Below are 17,720 nucleotides of genomic sequence, written 5' to 3' on the forward strand. Positions count from 1 at the left end.
GAAATAGGTAAAAAGTTTTTTAGTAACTAATTGTAGAGCACGAAATGAATATAACGTTTATACATATAATAACACTTGTTATTATTTTCCAATTATTTTTATATACTCTGATTTTATATATGATTATTACATTCGATAAATATAATTTTTGCTACACACTTTTTCCCCGCATGCCAGGATGATGTGTACATGCAGCAAAACCGAAAATCTTGCGATAAAAAGACACAAACGATCGCCGAACGCGATTGCATTTCTACACGCATGAGAATCATGCGCACTTCCAATTTTGCATGTAAATCCTTCGAGAAAATTTACAATGATTTCTTTATAAAAAAAATGTTGAAGATGTGATACAATCCTATAAACAGTTGTAAAACTGTTAGATATATATGTTTTATACTTGTGTGTGCGCATTGTAGCATTTTATAAAACGTCCATTCTCTTATACTGATTGTTTATATTTATCGGAGCATCGGTAAATAAAAAAAACGAGTATTTTAAAATTGTTATTTTTATCAATATTAATTTGATATGATGCGTAACGTGTAAAGTACATTTATAAATAATTAAATAACGTTGAGAGAGACACAATGATAAGTTGTAGACTTTAGTGGATTGGCAAATAGCCTTTCTCAATTTTTTTTTTGTAGAATATTTTATTTATTTGATTTATTATACATATCTGTGTTTTTCACGCGAAAGTATTCTGATCTATTAATTTAGATCACATGAATAAAAAATTTAATTTAGTTTTTTTGCACATTATTAACATTGTGGAGCCAGTAAGCTCGTGCAAAATGTAGACCATCGCAGATATTTGATGATTTTATTCAACAGAAAAAATATATCTCGAGTCTGTACGCATACATATTTAATGTCTAAGAATGTATTTTTTATAGTTGTACGTGCAAGATAGTTCGGTTATATATATATATATATGCAAGAGAGACTCTGAATTATTTAATTAAGACATCACAATATTCACACTTAATTTGTTATCTATATGATATATATTCGTATTATTGTTTACCTTACATATTTAAGTATTATTTTATACCGAGTATTACACATACACACACAAACATAACATTATTTTTTAATCCGGAACGGTTATGATGCATATTTATTCGACAAATGATGTGAATAGAAACGTGAACTTTCCATGTAAATGTAAATAATAAGCAAAATTGAACAAAATTGCGATTTAAAGTGCGGTTTAAAGTGCGATTAAGAACGAGGGACCAATGAAGAAAATCCAAGCCAGCACGTCAACTTTCCTATATGTCTTTAATGAAGGCACACTCTTAAAAAGCATCGTGTTTTATCGATATATATATATTATATATATGAGGAGTTGGGTGTTGGGAAGTTGTCTATATATATGCGCACGGAAAAACAACAAAAACAACAAAAGATTATGTTTCATATTAAACCCAGCTACCCAGCATCCAAAGTAGTTGTTGATATCATAAATGTTCAATGGCAAAATCAACAACAATATTCAATTATCAATATTGTATGAGGATTAGAAGTGCCAATTCATACATACACATACATATATATATTACTTATTAGTGACTGTTATCATACAGAATATATGCCGTATTTTATGTTTTCGCTGCCTCTTCTCTTAATTTTGTCTTTGCAATATATTTTTGCGGTATAACAGCGAAATCATCACTTCGAAAGCATTTGTAACGTACCGTTATTTACGCGCGTATATACATCATTAATAATCTTCCAATCCGAATCCGCTAGTAAAACTTTTACTGATTTAGGGTGGTTAAAGTACAATAATGTATCTTTAGACTATTTCGCCAAATTTGAAGTTGAAAAAGAAAAGATAAAGTAAGATAGTTTATATGTAAAGATAAAATCGATTGTGCGCATTTTTGCAATAAAACATTATTAGTTTATCTACAGAATGTGCATTTATTTGGAATTTTATATGGGTGTGTTGTTTCTTATTCCTATTCAAACACATTTATATACTTTGCGACAAGATTTGCTGATTCATTTTTAATTATTGAACAATTGTATAAGAATACACACACACACATACATATTGATAAATGTAATTCACCACGTAAACCTGTTTTTTTTTTTTTTCCTATTTTTTAGGCGCTATAATACCTTCCAACTGAGTCTGAAAATTACAATTTTACTATTACATATTGTTTCAAACAAGAAGACGCTTTTTCCTCTTACCTTTAATTGCAAATTTGTTTTTTTGAGAAATTGCACTTCTTCCATGTGTTTCTTCTCCTCCGCCTCCCGCATTTCGGCCGCTCTCTTCTCCAAACAATCATACTTGAGTTTCAATTCCGCAACTGTTCTTTCTAATTCAGCTTTCTGCGCTTGTAATTCTTCAACTGTGTGAATCAGATCTTCTTTTCCTTGTTCGGACTGTAAAGGTAAACCATAAAATTGAGTTGCATTTCAAATATATTTTTTAATTTACATCCAGATGTAACGTACCTGCAGCGCCTTACGCATCCCGAAGGCAATACTGCTCTGATACAATGTCTGATACGCAGCCAGTGTCATTTTAAGTTCGTCTCTTATCCTCAATAAAAGTAATCCACGTTCCGCGCAATTTACAGTCACTTGTCGTATTAACTCATCTAAAATAGACAAGAGTGATGATTGTTACTAATCAAGCTACGAGTTTTATAAATTATTTTATCCATTATGAAGAATTAACATTCGCACCGAAACATTGTGTATAAAGCTGCCTACGAACTGGACAAATACCCGTCTCCCTGGCTTGTCTCTGCTGCAGTCGCATGTCAAGTTGCTCTTGCAAATTGATCACGTCCAATCTTGTTGCAGGAGTACTCGACAGCTGAGTAACACATTTTATACACGGATTATTATCTACATCTAATAAACACTTGTGCAGAAAATTTTTGAGAATTAATTTTATTACATGTTGAGCCCATATCTGGCCGTCCTCTTCCCATTCTTTTGGCGGCAGAATTCTATTTAGAATTTCGAAAGTTTCTCGCCGCACATCAACCAAGGGTGCGGCAGTTTGGATTTTGCAAGCGGACACGCCGATTCTGGTAACCGGTTCCTTGCGTGGCTGTTTTGGAAAATGAAATTTATATTATGTGTTAACACATCAACAAGCAAACACAAAATCTCACTTTTAAAATTCATAATTCAAGAAAAAAGGATAATGTTTCAATGACGTGTTGAAGTAATTTATTTGAAATTTATTGCACCTTCTCTGGATGAGTTGTAATCAGAACTGGAGTATCATATTTGACAAGCGTATCCAAGGAAGGAATTGTGCGTTGTTCTTTGATCGCGGTCGCCATTTTTTTTTTTTCAAATACACGTAGAAGATTTACGTAAAATATATTTTTAAAGAATGTACAACCGCTGAGAAGAGTAAGTATTATATGCGCAATAGTTCAAACTGCAGAAAAGAATTCGAATAATCGCGAAGGTTTTCGTTCGAAAACTGAGGTAATTGAACAAGCAAGAAAAAGATCACCATGGAAACACAGTGGGAATCGATCATTAATCTATTTTAACAAGTGGTTTTTGATATACCGAGAATAAAATTGAAAATTGGAAAAAACCTCTTACACAAGCGTTCATGTTTACACAAGGTAAAATCTATGTAATAAAAAAATTTATACAATGTTATTCTCTTTCTTCCTAAAAAAAATCAAATGTTTTCTAAATAACGTACAAAACTCGGAAAAAGTTTCGCGAAGTTTTTTCGAAAATTTTAGAGAAGTAGTTGAGGATAATAATAGTTGTAAAAATTGAAAAATCAGAAAAAACGAACAGAACAGAATCAAATACCATTGTGGATATACCGCTTTTTCTTTTGAATTGGTTCATGAGTTACGTAGTTCCCAACTGTTCGTAAATGCGCATTGATGGCGCTCGAGTAATTTTGTATGCAGACAGTTAGAGAAAAAGAGATAGCAAGGAGAAAAAATTAAAGTATAAATGTAGATGTGATGTTTGACATTGCGTCCTCTTGTTAATATTTTGTAGTTTTGTCATTACACATTTAGCGTATAATATATTTATCATATATAAAATAGAGAAATCTATTAAAATATTCAGTTTACTATGAAAGATAGGTTATGAGTAACAACGAAGAAAGTAACGCAAACGATAATACGATAGAGGATCAGAATGACGTTTCGCCACCAAAACGAGCTAGAGATGCATCTTTCCAGTGTAAGTTATATTTATACATTTTATTATTATTTGTCTAATATAAGATTTTCTAACTTGGTTTTTTTGCGCTCAGCTGCTTTCAGTAACTTGAAAAAGTCCGAGTTCTTTAGTGAGAAATTGCCAGTTTCTAATCCTGAAAATTCCACACCATCAACTTCCAGCAGAACTAATTCTGTTCTCGTCAGTCCAAAGCAGGTAAAATATTATTTGATAAAATTGAAGTATTTGTAGGACAACAAAAAATATATAAAAACACTTATGTTTTAGAAAGGAAATCCATTATTGAAGTTTGTAATAAATGTACCATGGGAGTACTCGGATATTGTACCAGACTATGTGATGGGGAAAACTACATGTGCTCTTTTCTTATCAATTCGTTATCATCAACTGAATCCTGATTACATTCACGAAAGACTCAAATTGCTGGGCAATGCTTACAACTTGCGAGTGCTCCTAGTACAGGTATATAAATTATAAAATACATTCAACTAATTTTCTTGGATATGTGATTCTCTATTTCTTTAGGATTTTTCTCATTCTTGCTGTTTTAAACAATAAGATTTTATTCTGACATAAATAAGAATTCATACAATTGTTTTAATCAAAGCTCTTACACAATTAGGTTGATGTCGCTGATCCTCATCATGCTATAAAACATCTCACAAGAATTTCGATTCTGGCCGATATGACAATAATGTTGGCTTGGAGCGCGGAAGACGCAGGAAAAATTATTGAAACTTACAAAAGATACGAAATCAAACCGGCTGACGATATTATGGAACGCAGCAATACGGCTCCTCATCAAAAGGTAATTATTAAATCTACATATATATATCTCTTTAGGATATTTGTATAAAATGTAACAAGTATTTGTTAAAGTTGGTCAGCGCTTTAACAACAGTAAGATCGGTCAATAAAACCGATGCGACAACTCTTCTAACAACTTTTGGCACATTGAGCGACATTATAAGAGCGCAACCGAATACCTTAGCCTTGTGTCCCGGATTTGGTCTGCATAAGGCTCAAAAACTTTACAAAGTTTTGCATGAACCCTTTTTACGCGCAAAATCGACAAAATAAATAAAACAAATCTCGTCTACATAGGGTGTTTTACAATTACTGTGCTGTGATTTAACAAGCATTATTTATTAATTCTGCGACATTGATTGATTGATTACTTGCTTATTGAATACAATCAATTCGATGTTATTTACATGTAATTTGTAAAAATACAGAGTTACAGAATTCTCGATTACATTTGTACAATAAAATTGTCTTGCAAAATGTTATATACAATTAATGTTTAATTAATTATAATAACATTGTTATATATACACAACTTACGCTTTGGTGTGGTGCTCTAATATAAAATACAAGAGTCCGTCTTTTACAAATTGATATATAATATTTGTGGTTTTCATATTTTATAATAGAGCAAAAAGATTTGTGTGGTTTTTTCACCTTTTGCATTTTTTATATTTTATATTACATTTTTTATTTCATCTCACATATTTTATATTGTGACTAAAAGCTTTGGCAGTGTGATAATATAAAATATAAAAAATGCTCACGTGCACGTATATAGACATACACACACACACATACATATACACACGCACACACGCACACGGCTAGACATTTTTTATAATTTTTATAAGTTCGAGTTTTTAAAATATAGAAAATGTATACAAGACGCTTATATATTTTATATTTTACATTAGGTCTTGTGTGTTTTTCGTATTCTTTACATCGTGATAAAGGACAGTCATAAACTTTTCTAATTAGGCCAACAATCAATTGCTCTCAGTTTAGCCATTCCTCTAGAAATCAATAAAGGTAAAATTAACATGCATTGTAATTTTAAATTTCCTGCGATTTTCAACTGCATGAAAGACGCAAAATTTGGGCTAATTGCTGTATACGTTTACGGACAAATTTATGGAAAAAATATACCATACTTTTATCGTCCTTACGCATACAGGATGTTCGACAGTAATAATGTAATACGCAAGTACTGGTGTTTTTTTGGTACGCACACCCGACGGTATCGTGAAAGTTCAGTAGATTTTATTTCTAGCAGTTTTTTTTATAAAAAATTATTTTTGTGCAGCATTTTTACATACAAATATTGTCAAGTCACCCGCAATGGGCTGTGCCAGATTTATTCACGTGTTTAAATAAACATATAACTCTTTCATATTCACAAACTCGATTTTCTCGAAAACCACGCGTCGGTAACAACACAATTTATTCTATTTTTTGTTTGTATGTGTTTTTCCACGAGAGATCATCTCGACGGTGGTGTACTACATTTTATTCAGACATCCCGTATACGGTTATTGATTAAAGAATATTGATTTAACCAAAAACACAGAATTCGCATCGTAAGTTTCAGCAAGCTAAAATGTATATGCAAAAGTTTTCAATTTATACAATACTTCAAACAACATTTTAAAAAATAGCTATCAACAGCTATATTCAAAAATGTCAATATAAATATTTAATAGAAATATATTTAAAAAGAATCTTAAAAAACTATAGTAAAAGCTTTGCAACGCACTCAATAATCTCTATTTTCACAAAAATATGATTAAAACATATATATTACAAGAAAATATATATATTATATATTATATATATAAAATATATATATATGTATATATGTATATTTTTGGGTGAGAAGACAATTTGGGAAATAAGTTACGATTTGGTATCGATTAGTCGAGGCACCACTCGAACCCAACGCTAGCTAAACTTATCTATTGATTGTATTATTAATGAAACAGAATGAGAATAGCCAGATGTATCGGTAACAGGATAAGACTAATCGATGCACGGTTGACGAAGTTTCCTGTAAATTAGAAGTTAAACCATATCAGAGCGGAAAAAAATAAATAGAGATAAAATCATTTAAATCATATTATTAGATTAAATTGAATCAATCTATAGTGTTTTATAATTAAAAAAAACCATTTGTTCACACACACACACATACCCACATATCGTTTCGTTTTTAAAGTTGAAAGAAATTATTTCATTATTGAAGAAAAAGAGAACTGTCACTCTCCTCCCCTTTCTTTCTCGTGGAAAATGGTTACAAAATGTAATACCCGAATATTAATTTTAAAATATTGTCAAAGTATAAAAGTTAACGGGAGCAAAGCGCACAGGAGCATAATATTAAATTTTATGTTCCGAGAAAATATCACTAAATTGTTACTTATTATTACGTTTTCACAACACATTCAATTTTCCTCTTTCTCTCTCTTTCTCTCTCTTTCTCCCTCTCCCTCTCTCTTTCTCTCGGATTGTTGGTACAACTTTCTAAAACATAAAAACGTGTTGTGTATGTGTTCCGCGCAACGTTACCGCTGTAACGTAATGAATTCGCCCCCTTCGCCTTTTCTAATATGCCATATATTTCGTAATATAATGAAAAATGTTCTTTATACGTTTGAGCATTTTCCTAAAATTAATGGGGCCAATAATTGAGCGCGTTACAACGGCCGCGGGTGAGTTTCATAAATATGCATAACCATAATGAAGGCCACTTGAGCGGAATGCATATGCATTAATGTGTGCATAGACATTAGTATATATATATACGAGGGGTGCTAATATTGCGCGAGGATAATTCTCCGCTGAAAGGTATAATACTAATGGGCTTTCGCCTGCTTTGACTTTCATTGGATAATACGTGATATCAAAGCCCACATTAATGCGTGGAAGAGTCAGTGCAAGAAAAATAGAATTAATGCATGTTACTTAACGAATAATGCAACAAGTTTTGTACACAAGATAACAGTGAGTGTGTTTGTGTGTATTACAAAATATTAAATAATAATAATAATTTTATTGAAGAATTATATTATTTTTTATATAAAACTAAATAATATATATATATATATATTATATATATAAAATATATATAATATTTTTATACAAAAAAGCATAATATAAAAGCATTATATACTTACATGTACATGTAAGTATATAAACACTTGAAGAATCACAAAGATTCGATAAATGCCCTGTAAGCAACAACTGGAGAAAAATCAAGAACTAAAACTATAGTATAATTTCAAAAAATCATTTTAAAAACAAATTCAAAATAAATAAAAAGTGCTATACAAAAAGCGCCACACAAATGCCATTAAAAACATAATGGCGCGTTAAAACTCCATGCGCGGCATGCTGTTAATTAATGAACAGGAATCGGGATTCAATAAATACGGAGCTATCGCGAAACACTCGGAAATTCTCGGAAAAAAAACAAAAAAAAACAATGAGCATGAAATGAATACGGATCTCGTCGGGACTGCCGAAAGGCCCGTCTGATAAGAAAACAGTGGCTAATGGTGATGATTCGGTGCAGAACGTACACATATATATCTAGCAGAATTCACGATTAATTCGGTCTTACCACCACCATTACCGGGATTTGAGCTGTCTAGGGCCTGGATATCCATTTTATGCTGCGGTATCGTTGTAGCGGATGAAGTAGTAGTAGCCGTTCCTGCACAACACAAAACCAAGCATAGACACATTTCTACCAAAAGCCAAGAGATTAAGTGGACGACGGGCCCAAAGTAATGTAGAAACTTCGAACTGTTAAGTGTTAGTGATAAAAGCGAAACATAAATTTTGACGGAGTGTGCGCGTTAGTCAAAAGTGTATTAAAGCATAAAAATACATGACTTACCGGAATAATAGATGGTCTTTCGGGACACGCTGTAGTTCGCTTTCGGGATGTCAAGAGTGCACTTGAGCTCTGCAGCTTCCGGTAGTTCCTCATCCAGCAAGTCTACTCGTGATAAGATATCATATAATCCATCTTCACGAAGTGTCACCGTGGGCTTTGCAGTTTGCTTCTCGGGAACGTCTCTTTAAATAAATTGTCCATTATTTTATATATTATCGAATACGGCGTTTTTCTTTTAAACTAGTTTTTCCTTGCGCGAAAAAGAATCCGATAATTTATATTTTTCGCATCCAGAAGAGATGCTTTGTATGTAAATTTAAATTTTAAACGAAGCCAGGATAAAAATATGTGCAACAAATGTTGCAGCGCACAAAAAAGTTAGCAAGGTCTCAAGATCTCTTGACCCTTACAAAAGACTCTTACTTGACTGAGATATCGAGAGTCGGCTGAGGATAAAGACCCTCGGCTTTGCACGTCGCTTCCAGCCCGTCTTTATCATCTATACTCTTTTTTCTGTACTCGAAATCGAACTTTTCCGCCGTTGCTGTAACAAGAATTACAATACAACGTACATATAACGCGTGTCATATAGTATAGATAATATTATAAAAACTACACACTAGGGATTTTTGAAAAAAATATCAATAATTTATCATTCTGTTCTGTACATGTTCTAAATAAAATCATTGTACTTATTGTCTTTTTTAGTTTTGTCACATGTAATTATTAGAGCTAATATATAATAATATTTTTCACATAAATAAATAGCTAAAAAACGGTTTTGTAATTAAAGTGATTAAAAAAGGACCCAAAAACCATTTGTCCACTGATGGCGGTATCAAACACAATAATTCAACTCACAATGTCGTCACGGGACGTTTCGATTTGTATTTATTTGTTTAGATCATCTTCAGCCAAACTAAATGATAATATTACACTCAGTGAAACATTTTAAATAACTAGTCGATTACATAATAAATGTAAATGATAAGAATAAACAAGTACACATCTGACCTATCTGACAAGTCAGCACACCTACTTATTTTTATTACCTTGACACTTTTTATATCTAGTTGTTATGTAAGACAGTCATGTTCGGTTCCGTTTTTCTTGTGTATTGGCGATTGTAAGACTGGCGTTTTTCCAATTAAGAGTAAGTTACTCTTATATTTTCTTATTCTTTTCTTGACATTTTTATTATATTATTAATTTTGATGTTTTTTTTAATTTCTGACTTAATAGTTTTTCATTTTATTTTTCATTACTTTAGTTTTGACCATTTATTAATTAAATTTATTTATTTTATACGGACTAACTTATCATAACATATTTATTTATTTAATTTATTTTTATAAACTTTCCGTATGCATACGCTCTACATTTCTACGTGTTGTTTATAACATCAATATTTGACTTTCTTTTGTTGCCAGCATACATTAACGGTCATTGTCCTGACTTGTCAGGTAGGTGTGTACTTGTTTATTCTTAACATTTACTTCCATTATGTAACCGACTAGTTATTCAAAATGTTTCATTGAATATAGGTAATATTATTATTTAGTTTGGCTAGAAGATGATCTAAACAAATAAATACAGATCGAAACGTTCCGTAACGATATTGTAAGTTGAATTATTGCGTTTGATACCTCCTCCCCCCATCAGTGGACAGTCAATTTTGGGTCCTTTTTTAAATTGTTTTAATATTTTTCACATTTATGTTATTCTATTACTTATTCATCTGTCAATTATAAAACTTTGCGATGCACAATTAATATTTAATTCATTTTAATATTTAATTTATTTGCAAATTCATTCGTTTCATTCTTTTATTCCCTGATTCCCTGTGAGTTTTCAATTTTACATATTCTATTCTCTATGGTTAAAAACGCGTATCTTCGAAGTACGAGGTATGAGATCGCAAAGAGGATATTTCCAAGAAAAGGAGACGCACGTAGAGCAATAAAAGTAAATAAGAACGTAATAGCAATGGATATACTTGCGTTATCGTAATAATGTTGGAGCTTTCTTGGTGCTTTTGCTGTGTTCTATTACGAGAGTGACTTTTATTTTCGAAGTAGCAGACAAGTATGTGTGTAGAAGTACAAGACACGAGGAGAAAACAAATAGAGCACATGTCGTTGATATCAGACAGCAAGAGAAAAAAAAAAGAATATTCATTGGACGGTTAAAAAGTCATTGAAATATTGATTGAATAAAATATTATCCGTTATAAATGCGAGTTATAATAGCTCGATGCATGAATGACTGATTTTACATAAATGTATAAATATGTAGAAGTACTTTATAAATATGTACGTTATCTAAGTAAAATTTTAATGTTTGTGTAAATAATTTTTTGTTTATTTGTATAATTAATAAAATTTTATATATATATATATGTAACAGTGAAAAAATGTTCTTAAAAAATCATAAAAAATATAAAATAAAATATAAAAATAAAAATATGAAAATTTTAAAAAATATAAATTATACATGTATATGTAAATAAGGCTTGAGAAACACATAGAGAAAGAAAGAGAAAGAGAGAGAAGTAATATCCTAGTTCGTAATATAAATTGCAGAAAGATACAAAGATACATTTTAATAAACGAAAGAGTAAATTAAGAGTAAAAACAGCGTTAAACAGCATTAAAGCATTTCTTCTCTAACGGGTGTAGAAAAGAAAGTATTCCGTTTTACCGCGTAAATTGAAACCTCTGAGCGTAAAACAGGAACCACGTAAATAAAAAGTGCCCAGCGCAAATTGAAGGATTTGTGAACGCGTAAAAGTGAAACGACGGCGAGGAAAATTTACACCGTCGCGTAAATTGAGAAACGCATTTAGAAGGAAATAAAGCCATCTTATTTTTTTAATCAACGATAAATGGAGCGCACTTATATTTTTAACGGATGAGCCAATCCTTTGTGTGTATTTTCAGCGGAGAAAACCAGAAATTACAAATGACGTGACATAAGATAATGGAATTAGAACATAAAATGATTAAGTAAAATTAACAAAATCCTCTAAAAGTGGCATAAATTTGAAATGCTATAATCTAACGGATAAAAACAAAATAATGGAACAATTATTATTATATACCGGTAATTTTAAAAGGATCGAAAGAGAAGGTCGAGACAGAGAGAGAGAAAGAGAGAGAGAGAGAGGGAGGGAGGGAGGGAGGGAGGGAGGGAGAAAGAGGGAGAGAGTGTAAGCGGGGGTGAGAAAGACTTAAGGTGGATTGATGGAGTTGAGGAGGTTGTAAGGAGGAGGGTAGAGGCTGTGGAAAGTGGAGGACGCCTCTGCTTAAGACAGAGACGAATGGAGAAGAATTGTCGGTGAGGTCAACGTTCACAATAGACAAGAAGGTTACAAAAGCAACTGTTCGTTGCGTGTAATAATGTCGGAGTGTAATAATGTAAAAGTAATTGAAATTCCGACAAATTGGATTTGACTATTTTCATTTCACACGCGTTATCTGCCATTCTATTAATAATATATGACGATATAATTGGAGGGAGAAATTGAATATCGCGTGGATATTAAGCAGCATTAAAAAAGGATGAGTATTGATTAACGGTCTTCGACGGTATGTATATTTACAACATACATTAAATTGATCTAATTTTCCCGTAACAACATAATAACAATTTCAAACAAAGGTTCGATCGGGTTTCTTTTCACAAAAATATATGTGTTTACCGTGGAAAATATAGAAATATATATGTGATAAAAAAAAAATATTTTTCTTTACAAAAATTGTATTTGTTTTCAGCGCGGAATATACAGCAGAGAATGAATGAAATATTCTATTGACGCGCGCGATAGAACAATAGAGGAAATTCAGAATATAAAATGAAAGAAAGACTCACAATAGACGATCATGGAGGCGTTCGCCGACCGCTCGTCCTCAAATGTTGATATCACGCACTTGTAATCGCCCGTTAGATCGATTCCTGGCTTCTTTAGCTTCAGAGCCCGATATTGGGTGAGAGGATCATTGCTAACCATGTACGTGAGATCAGCGTATTTCTTGGCCGGTTCGTCAGCCAAGGGTTTATGACCGTAGATCCATTGGTAGACCACACGATCATTGACCACTTCGTTGTTCAAGAACCACTTGACCACCAACCCTTTACTTGACGTGTTCTCCAACGCGTAGTCACAGTCAAGGATCACGTGATCAACGTCACCGATCCTCACCGCGGAGGTGACGTTGATGCTCTTGATGGTGAGTTGATGGGATTCTGAAATGAAGCATCAAAGGTGGTTTATGTGTTTGACGTTCCTTCACGCGCAATGACAACTTCGTGCTGTCTCCTGGCGTGATCGCGCGCGCGCGCGCGAGAGAAATAAAGATTTTTCGTATTATTCTGAAATATTATGTTTTGTTGTTTGTTTTTTTTTCTCTTAAACGTATAAATATATGTATGTTTTATATGAGTTTTTTTTCAGTGAAACATAATTCCGAAACAAATTATTCGTGCGCAAACAAGATGTCATTTAAAACGTCATTATATTTCTGTATAATCAGTATATAATTATAATTAATACACGTAGTAGCTGCGGATAAATGGGAATAAATGCGGTACGAATGTCGTCATTACGGTAATAATACGATAATACGGTTTTGCGTTTCCTGGACGCAGTTTTGCCCGGTCAACACAGAGGATGGACGGTGTATAACCGTGGGGTAAATCCGACCCCTGGTATTACACGTGGACACGTGTACAGAGGAGTGCACACAACACCGGTAACGAGCGAACAGCGAATAAACATTGCGGGCATACAACGAGAGCGTCGTTAAATAATCACGTTAATTGTAGCGGATTCTCTACACTCTGTAATGCAACTGCAATAGCCTGCAATAGTACGCTTGTTCGACTCTGTAAACGATATCGACCACGCCACTTAACGGAATTATCCAATCCTCGCATGCAACGACTAATTGATCAACTTATTTCCCAGACTCGCTGCCTTGGAGTCCACATTTTTCATCAGGCGAAAAATCGGTCCCGGCAAACCGCAAAACGCTATTGTTCGCAACTGTTTCGCCGTCTGTGTTGTTAATACCGCAGCTTCATCCGTTGGTTACTCCTCCATTTGCGCATCTCGCACAGGGGATATAATCCTCATTATGAAAAAATATTCCCGCCGCTGTCTCTTTACGCGCGCGCGCGCGCACGCTAAGGGATATCTTTCAAATAAATTTTTGTCGTAGTATATTCAGCACGCCGAGAGCAATAACGAGAGAATATCTTGTCGTTATAACGTCCGACACTGCCGCGCGCCGACTTAATTACACACCCGCATAAAATAATACCACGCTCGTGCTTAAGCTGATTTCTCCGACTGATGACCATACCCGCGCACACGCTTTCTGCGCGGGCACACGCGCGCGCCCGCGCAGCAAATTTGCGCTTTGAACCTTGACGCGAGAGAAGCGAAAACGCACGCAGCTCTAAATACGCGTGTAAATTTCAAAGGAGAAACGGAGGGAATAGAGCCTAGGTGCTTTGTGTAAATGCACACGGGTCCTAGAACCAAATAAGCAAGAGAAAACGTGACCCACTTTGAACCTTCTTTGTACCTCGCGCTCCAAATGCCGGCTTTACGTGCTTTTGAAGGTTTCGCAGTTCGCCTTTTCATGCCCGGTTCCCGAATATAATGTTTGTTATACGGGAAATATATAAAGTGATTTAATTTTATTATGAGTTTGTTACGTGTAAACGTTACGATTATATTTGCGCTCCGTTCCCGCGTGTGTGTGTGTGTGTGTATGTGTGCGCGCGCGGGCGCACGCGCGAGCTTCTACTTAATTAGAGCATTATTTGTTTAATTATCTGTTTCTACATAGTTTGCATGTATCATGTAATTTTATTAATACAATTTGTTTTGATTAGTATCGCTCGCGCATTGCGCCTTCACCGATGTTCCTACAACATCCCGATACAATTATTTCGTCTGTTTAAGCAATTTGACGTGTGGGAATTTATTACAATTTGTTCTATGCTCGCGCGTATATTTATTAATTGCAATTCGCCGATGGGGCAACTTTTGTATACTTATTATAAACGCGTGTACGGTATCGTATCACACGTTGTGCGTTTCTATTTGCTCTTATTATTCTATATTATCCTTTGCATTATCCTTTGCACACGAAGCTAATAATTACAGCGTTTGCAATTATCTTTGCTTCTGCTGCTGCAGAAAGGTCGGGACGCGCTGAAAACAAAGTGCACTTCATTATGCAATATTTGGAGCCGAGCTCGTTAACGATGTCGCGGAAAACAAGCCCGCGGCAAGCAATCGAACAAAGGAAAGTTTACAGCGCTTGAAAGAGAATCGCTGAAGAACAGAAGTCGTCACCGGAAACCCGGAGCGGCAGGATAAAGTATCGCGGGTACCCTCTGATAAGAACTCCTCATTCTCTGATAAGAAGAGGGAACGAATATCGGAAAACAAGATAGCTCAAGCAAGTCTTTAAATTCATCTCGTGCTTTTACTACGTCGGGAGTTTGGATCATGAGAGGATTACAGTTGTTGCGCGGGGATTGAATTGGGTCGCTGCATATGAAATATCGGATTCCGAAAGTTTCCGCTCTTGCGCGCCCCTACAAAGTAAATGTCTTCTGATAACAGCGCGTGCATTATATATCACGTTAAGGTGACACAACGGAACGCTTCGGTTTTATGACGGTAATTCTTTTCGTGTTACAGTAAATTTCTCTTCTCTCTTCTCGCGTTACAGTAAATTTCTCGAAACGCGGCCGGCGATGGAAAAGTGGGAAAAATTCGTATAAGATCACTCTTCGAATTTCCAAGTGGAATATGATGTCGCGGAGGAAAACAGTTCGGATGATTCTTTTTTCGTTTTCCTCCATCTCTCATCCCCTTTTCAGTCCTTCGCTATTGGAACACCGCGAAAAATGGTTTAAAGAGGATCGTCCGCGATCTATAAATACCCCATCGCCGCGCGCGCATACCCCAAATTCGATCTCCGGTTAACACGTGCTGCACACGTTGCAGAAAATTTCCAGAGGGAGAGAACGAGAGAGTCACCCTCCGGACGAAAATCAATACAATATTTTTAAGTGTGATTAATTATTACACGTGAAAATCAATAAAGCAGTTTATTGTTTCGTGCCACGCGATCGGCGATTTATCAGAAACTTATGTTTATTGATCGGTAAAACCCTCTCGCGTAGTTTTAATCATTGCCAGATCGCAACGGAACAAATATGTTTTTGTATACGCTATACGTTTCTGCGTATATATACAATATAATATATATATATACAGCAAATCAATTAACATCAATTTACATTCATTTACATCAATTAACTCGTCGCTTACAATTAGATACAATACTGCCTCTCACTAAAATAATAACGCTACGTCTAACCGAATGACTGTTAAACCCGAATTCTTCATTGTTTTTTTCGGCATACACACGTACACGCGCACACACTCAATGCGCGCGTATATAACAAAATCCGTAATAAAAATATTTGCGAATGCTGGAAACGAGGTTTCGTATATCTCGACGGTATGCTCGCGTTTTTGAACTTTACAGGCAGTCGGAACTTGCGTTCCACACATTTCGCAAATATTTGTAGGATTGTGCGGGAAAATAGACAAAGACCCATGTTTCTACACCTCCCTTTATTTTTATTGCGTTTTTTTTTCGAACAAAATTTTATTACATCCGTTAAAATTCGAAGAGTTAGAAAATTCTTGCAACGCAGTTAAATATTTATTACTGTGGATTATATCACAGCGAGCGCGCGCGCGGAAGAAAACGGACTCAAATATACTGCTATAATGTGCGTAAGCGCTATATTAAGCGAAGCAAAAGCATCGGGACAGAAATAGTGCACGTGGATAGGCTTCTCTCGCTATGTTTCAAAGTAATTCAGGAAGAAACTCGGGGAATGCTCGCTAAATGCGCTCAGCGACGAAATAAGTCAGCAACAAGTCCTCGCAAATTGTAGACTCTTCCTTTAATTAAATTGTATAAAAACAGGCTTCCTTCCGGCATCTCTCTAATTTAAAGCACGGACGCGAAGGAATATTGCGCGAGCTAAATCAAAAACAAAAAAAAATAAAATAAAACAAAGAGAAGAAAGAGCGGCAAAGAAATAAAGATGAAAAGCGACCGTTGTCTCTCGCGGGGGATGAAATATCTTCGATATCGTCTCTAATTATACGCAAGACGAGAGAGGACAGATAATCAATCAACAAACCTGGTACGCGACCAAATATGAGCAACAGTGTGACAAGCAGCATCCAATGATAACTCGTCGTTGTCATGATCATCCATCCACGACGAATTGCAAAAATTTATAACCACGAAGAAACAGTAACACACCAATTAGGCCCACTTGTCACTTTGATCGCTTTTTTCCTGTTGCGAAATAGACACGACACGCGATTAACGGCACGTCCTCGCAACCGGCGCGGCGTTTTATTTCTCTCTGCTGCTGCTGCTGCTGCTGCCGCCGGAGAGCGAGGAGAGACACGGACGGCGACGAAGATGACACAGAAACCAAACAGGCGAAGGAGGAGGAAATTGGAAGCGGAGGGTGTCCCGGAGGGAGTAACGTGCGCCGGGGGGTTGGCGACGGGTGACCTCGCGCAAGGTCGTACGAGAGCAAACTGAGCCAGAAGTAACTCCCTCTCCGAGTAACTCCCTTTCTATCAAACTCTCCCCCACCATTCACCTTATACACAGGGTGTCCTGTTAACGGCGTCGCCGACGACCGTGCGCGTTCTCTCTCTCTCTCTCTCTTTCCGCGCGCGTGATAAAAAAAT

The 17,720-nt window shown here is 34.9% G+C and overlaps 3 protein-coding genes across 5 annotated transcripts; 1 reads left to right on the top strand and 2 right to left on the bottom strand.

Moving 5' to 3' along the window:
* Positions 1-91: 91 nt before the first annotated feature.
* LOC109855151 (axonemal dynein light intermediate polypeptide 1) lies at positions 92-3,591 on the bottom strand. The gene is made up of 6 exons (XM_020429038.1): positions 3,228-3,591; positions 2,930-3,085; positions 2,713-2,845; positions 2,479-2,624; positions 2,209-2,406; positions 92-2,146 (listed from the first exon to the last, which is right to left on the bottom strand). Exons 1-6 carry the CDS (start codon positions 3,321-3,323, stop codon positions 2,111-2,113), a joined length of 765 nt encoding a protein of 254 aa, XP_020284627.1. The 5' UTR covers positions 3,324-3,591; the 3' UTR covers positions 92-2,110.
* Positions 3,592-3,907: 316 nt separating this feature from the next.
* Positions 3,908-5,495, top strand: LOC109855141 (DNA excision repair protein ERCC-1). The gene is made up of 5 exons (XM_020429015.1): positions 3,908-4,206; positions 4,280-4,401; positions 4,474-4,668; positions 4,829-5,014; positions 5,086-5,495. The coding sequence occupies exons 1-5, from the start codon at positions 4,110-4,112 to the stop codon at positions 5,284-5,286; spliced, it is 801 nt and encodes a 266-aa protein (XP_020284604.1). The 5' UTR covers positions 3,908-4,109; the 3' UTR covers positions 5,287-5,495.
* Positions 5,496-5,849: 354 nt separating this feature from the next.
* On the bottom strand, positions 5,850-17,573 carry LOC109855140. Of its 3 annotated transcripts, none has more exons than XM_020429012.1 (6): positions 17,153-17,572; positions 12,779-13,153; positions 9,332-9,452; positions 8,909-9,090; positions 8,642-8,722; positions 5,850-7,057 (listed from the first exon to the last, which is right to left on the bottom strand). In XM_020429012.1, the coding sequence occupies exons 1-6, from the start codon at positions 17,223-17,225 to the stop codon at positions 6,981-6,983; spliced, it is 909 nt and encodes a 302-aa protein (XP_020284601.1). In that variant the 5' UTR covers positions 17,226-17,572; the 3' UTR covers positions 5,850-6,980. The 3 variants fall into 3 exon arrangements, with proteins under 3 accessions (XP_020284601.1, XP_020284600.1, XP_020284602.1); XM_020429011.1 differs by having other exon boundaries at positions 8,630-8,722; positions 17,153-17,571; XM_020429013.1 differs by lacking the exon at positions 8,642-8,722 and having other exon boundaries at positions 17,153-17,573.
* Positions 17,574-17,720: the final 147 nt, after the last annotated feature.

Source organism: Pseudomyrmex gracilis, unplaced genomic scaffold, assembly GCF_002006095.1.
Source record: "Pseudomyrmex gracilis isolate BER0280 unplaced genomic scaffold, ASM200609v1 scaffold_82, whole genome shotgun sequence".
Taxonomy (NCBI): Eukaryota; Metazoa; Arthropoda; class Insecta; order Hymenoptera; family Formicidae; genus Pseudomyrmex; species Pseudomyrmex gracilis.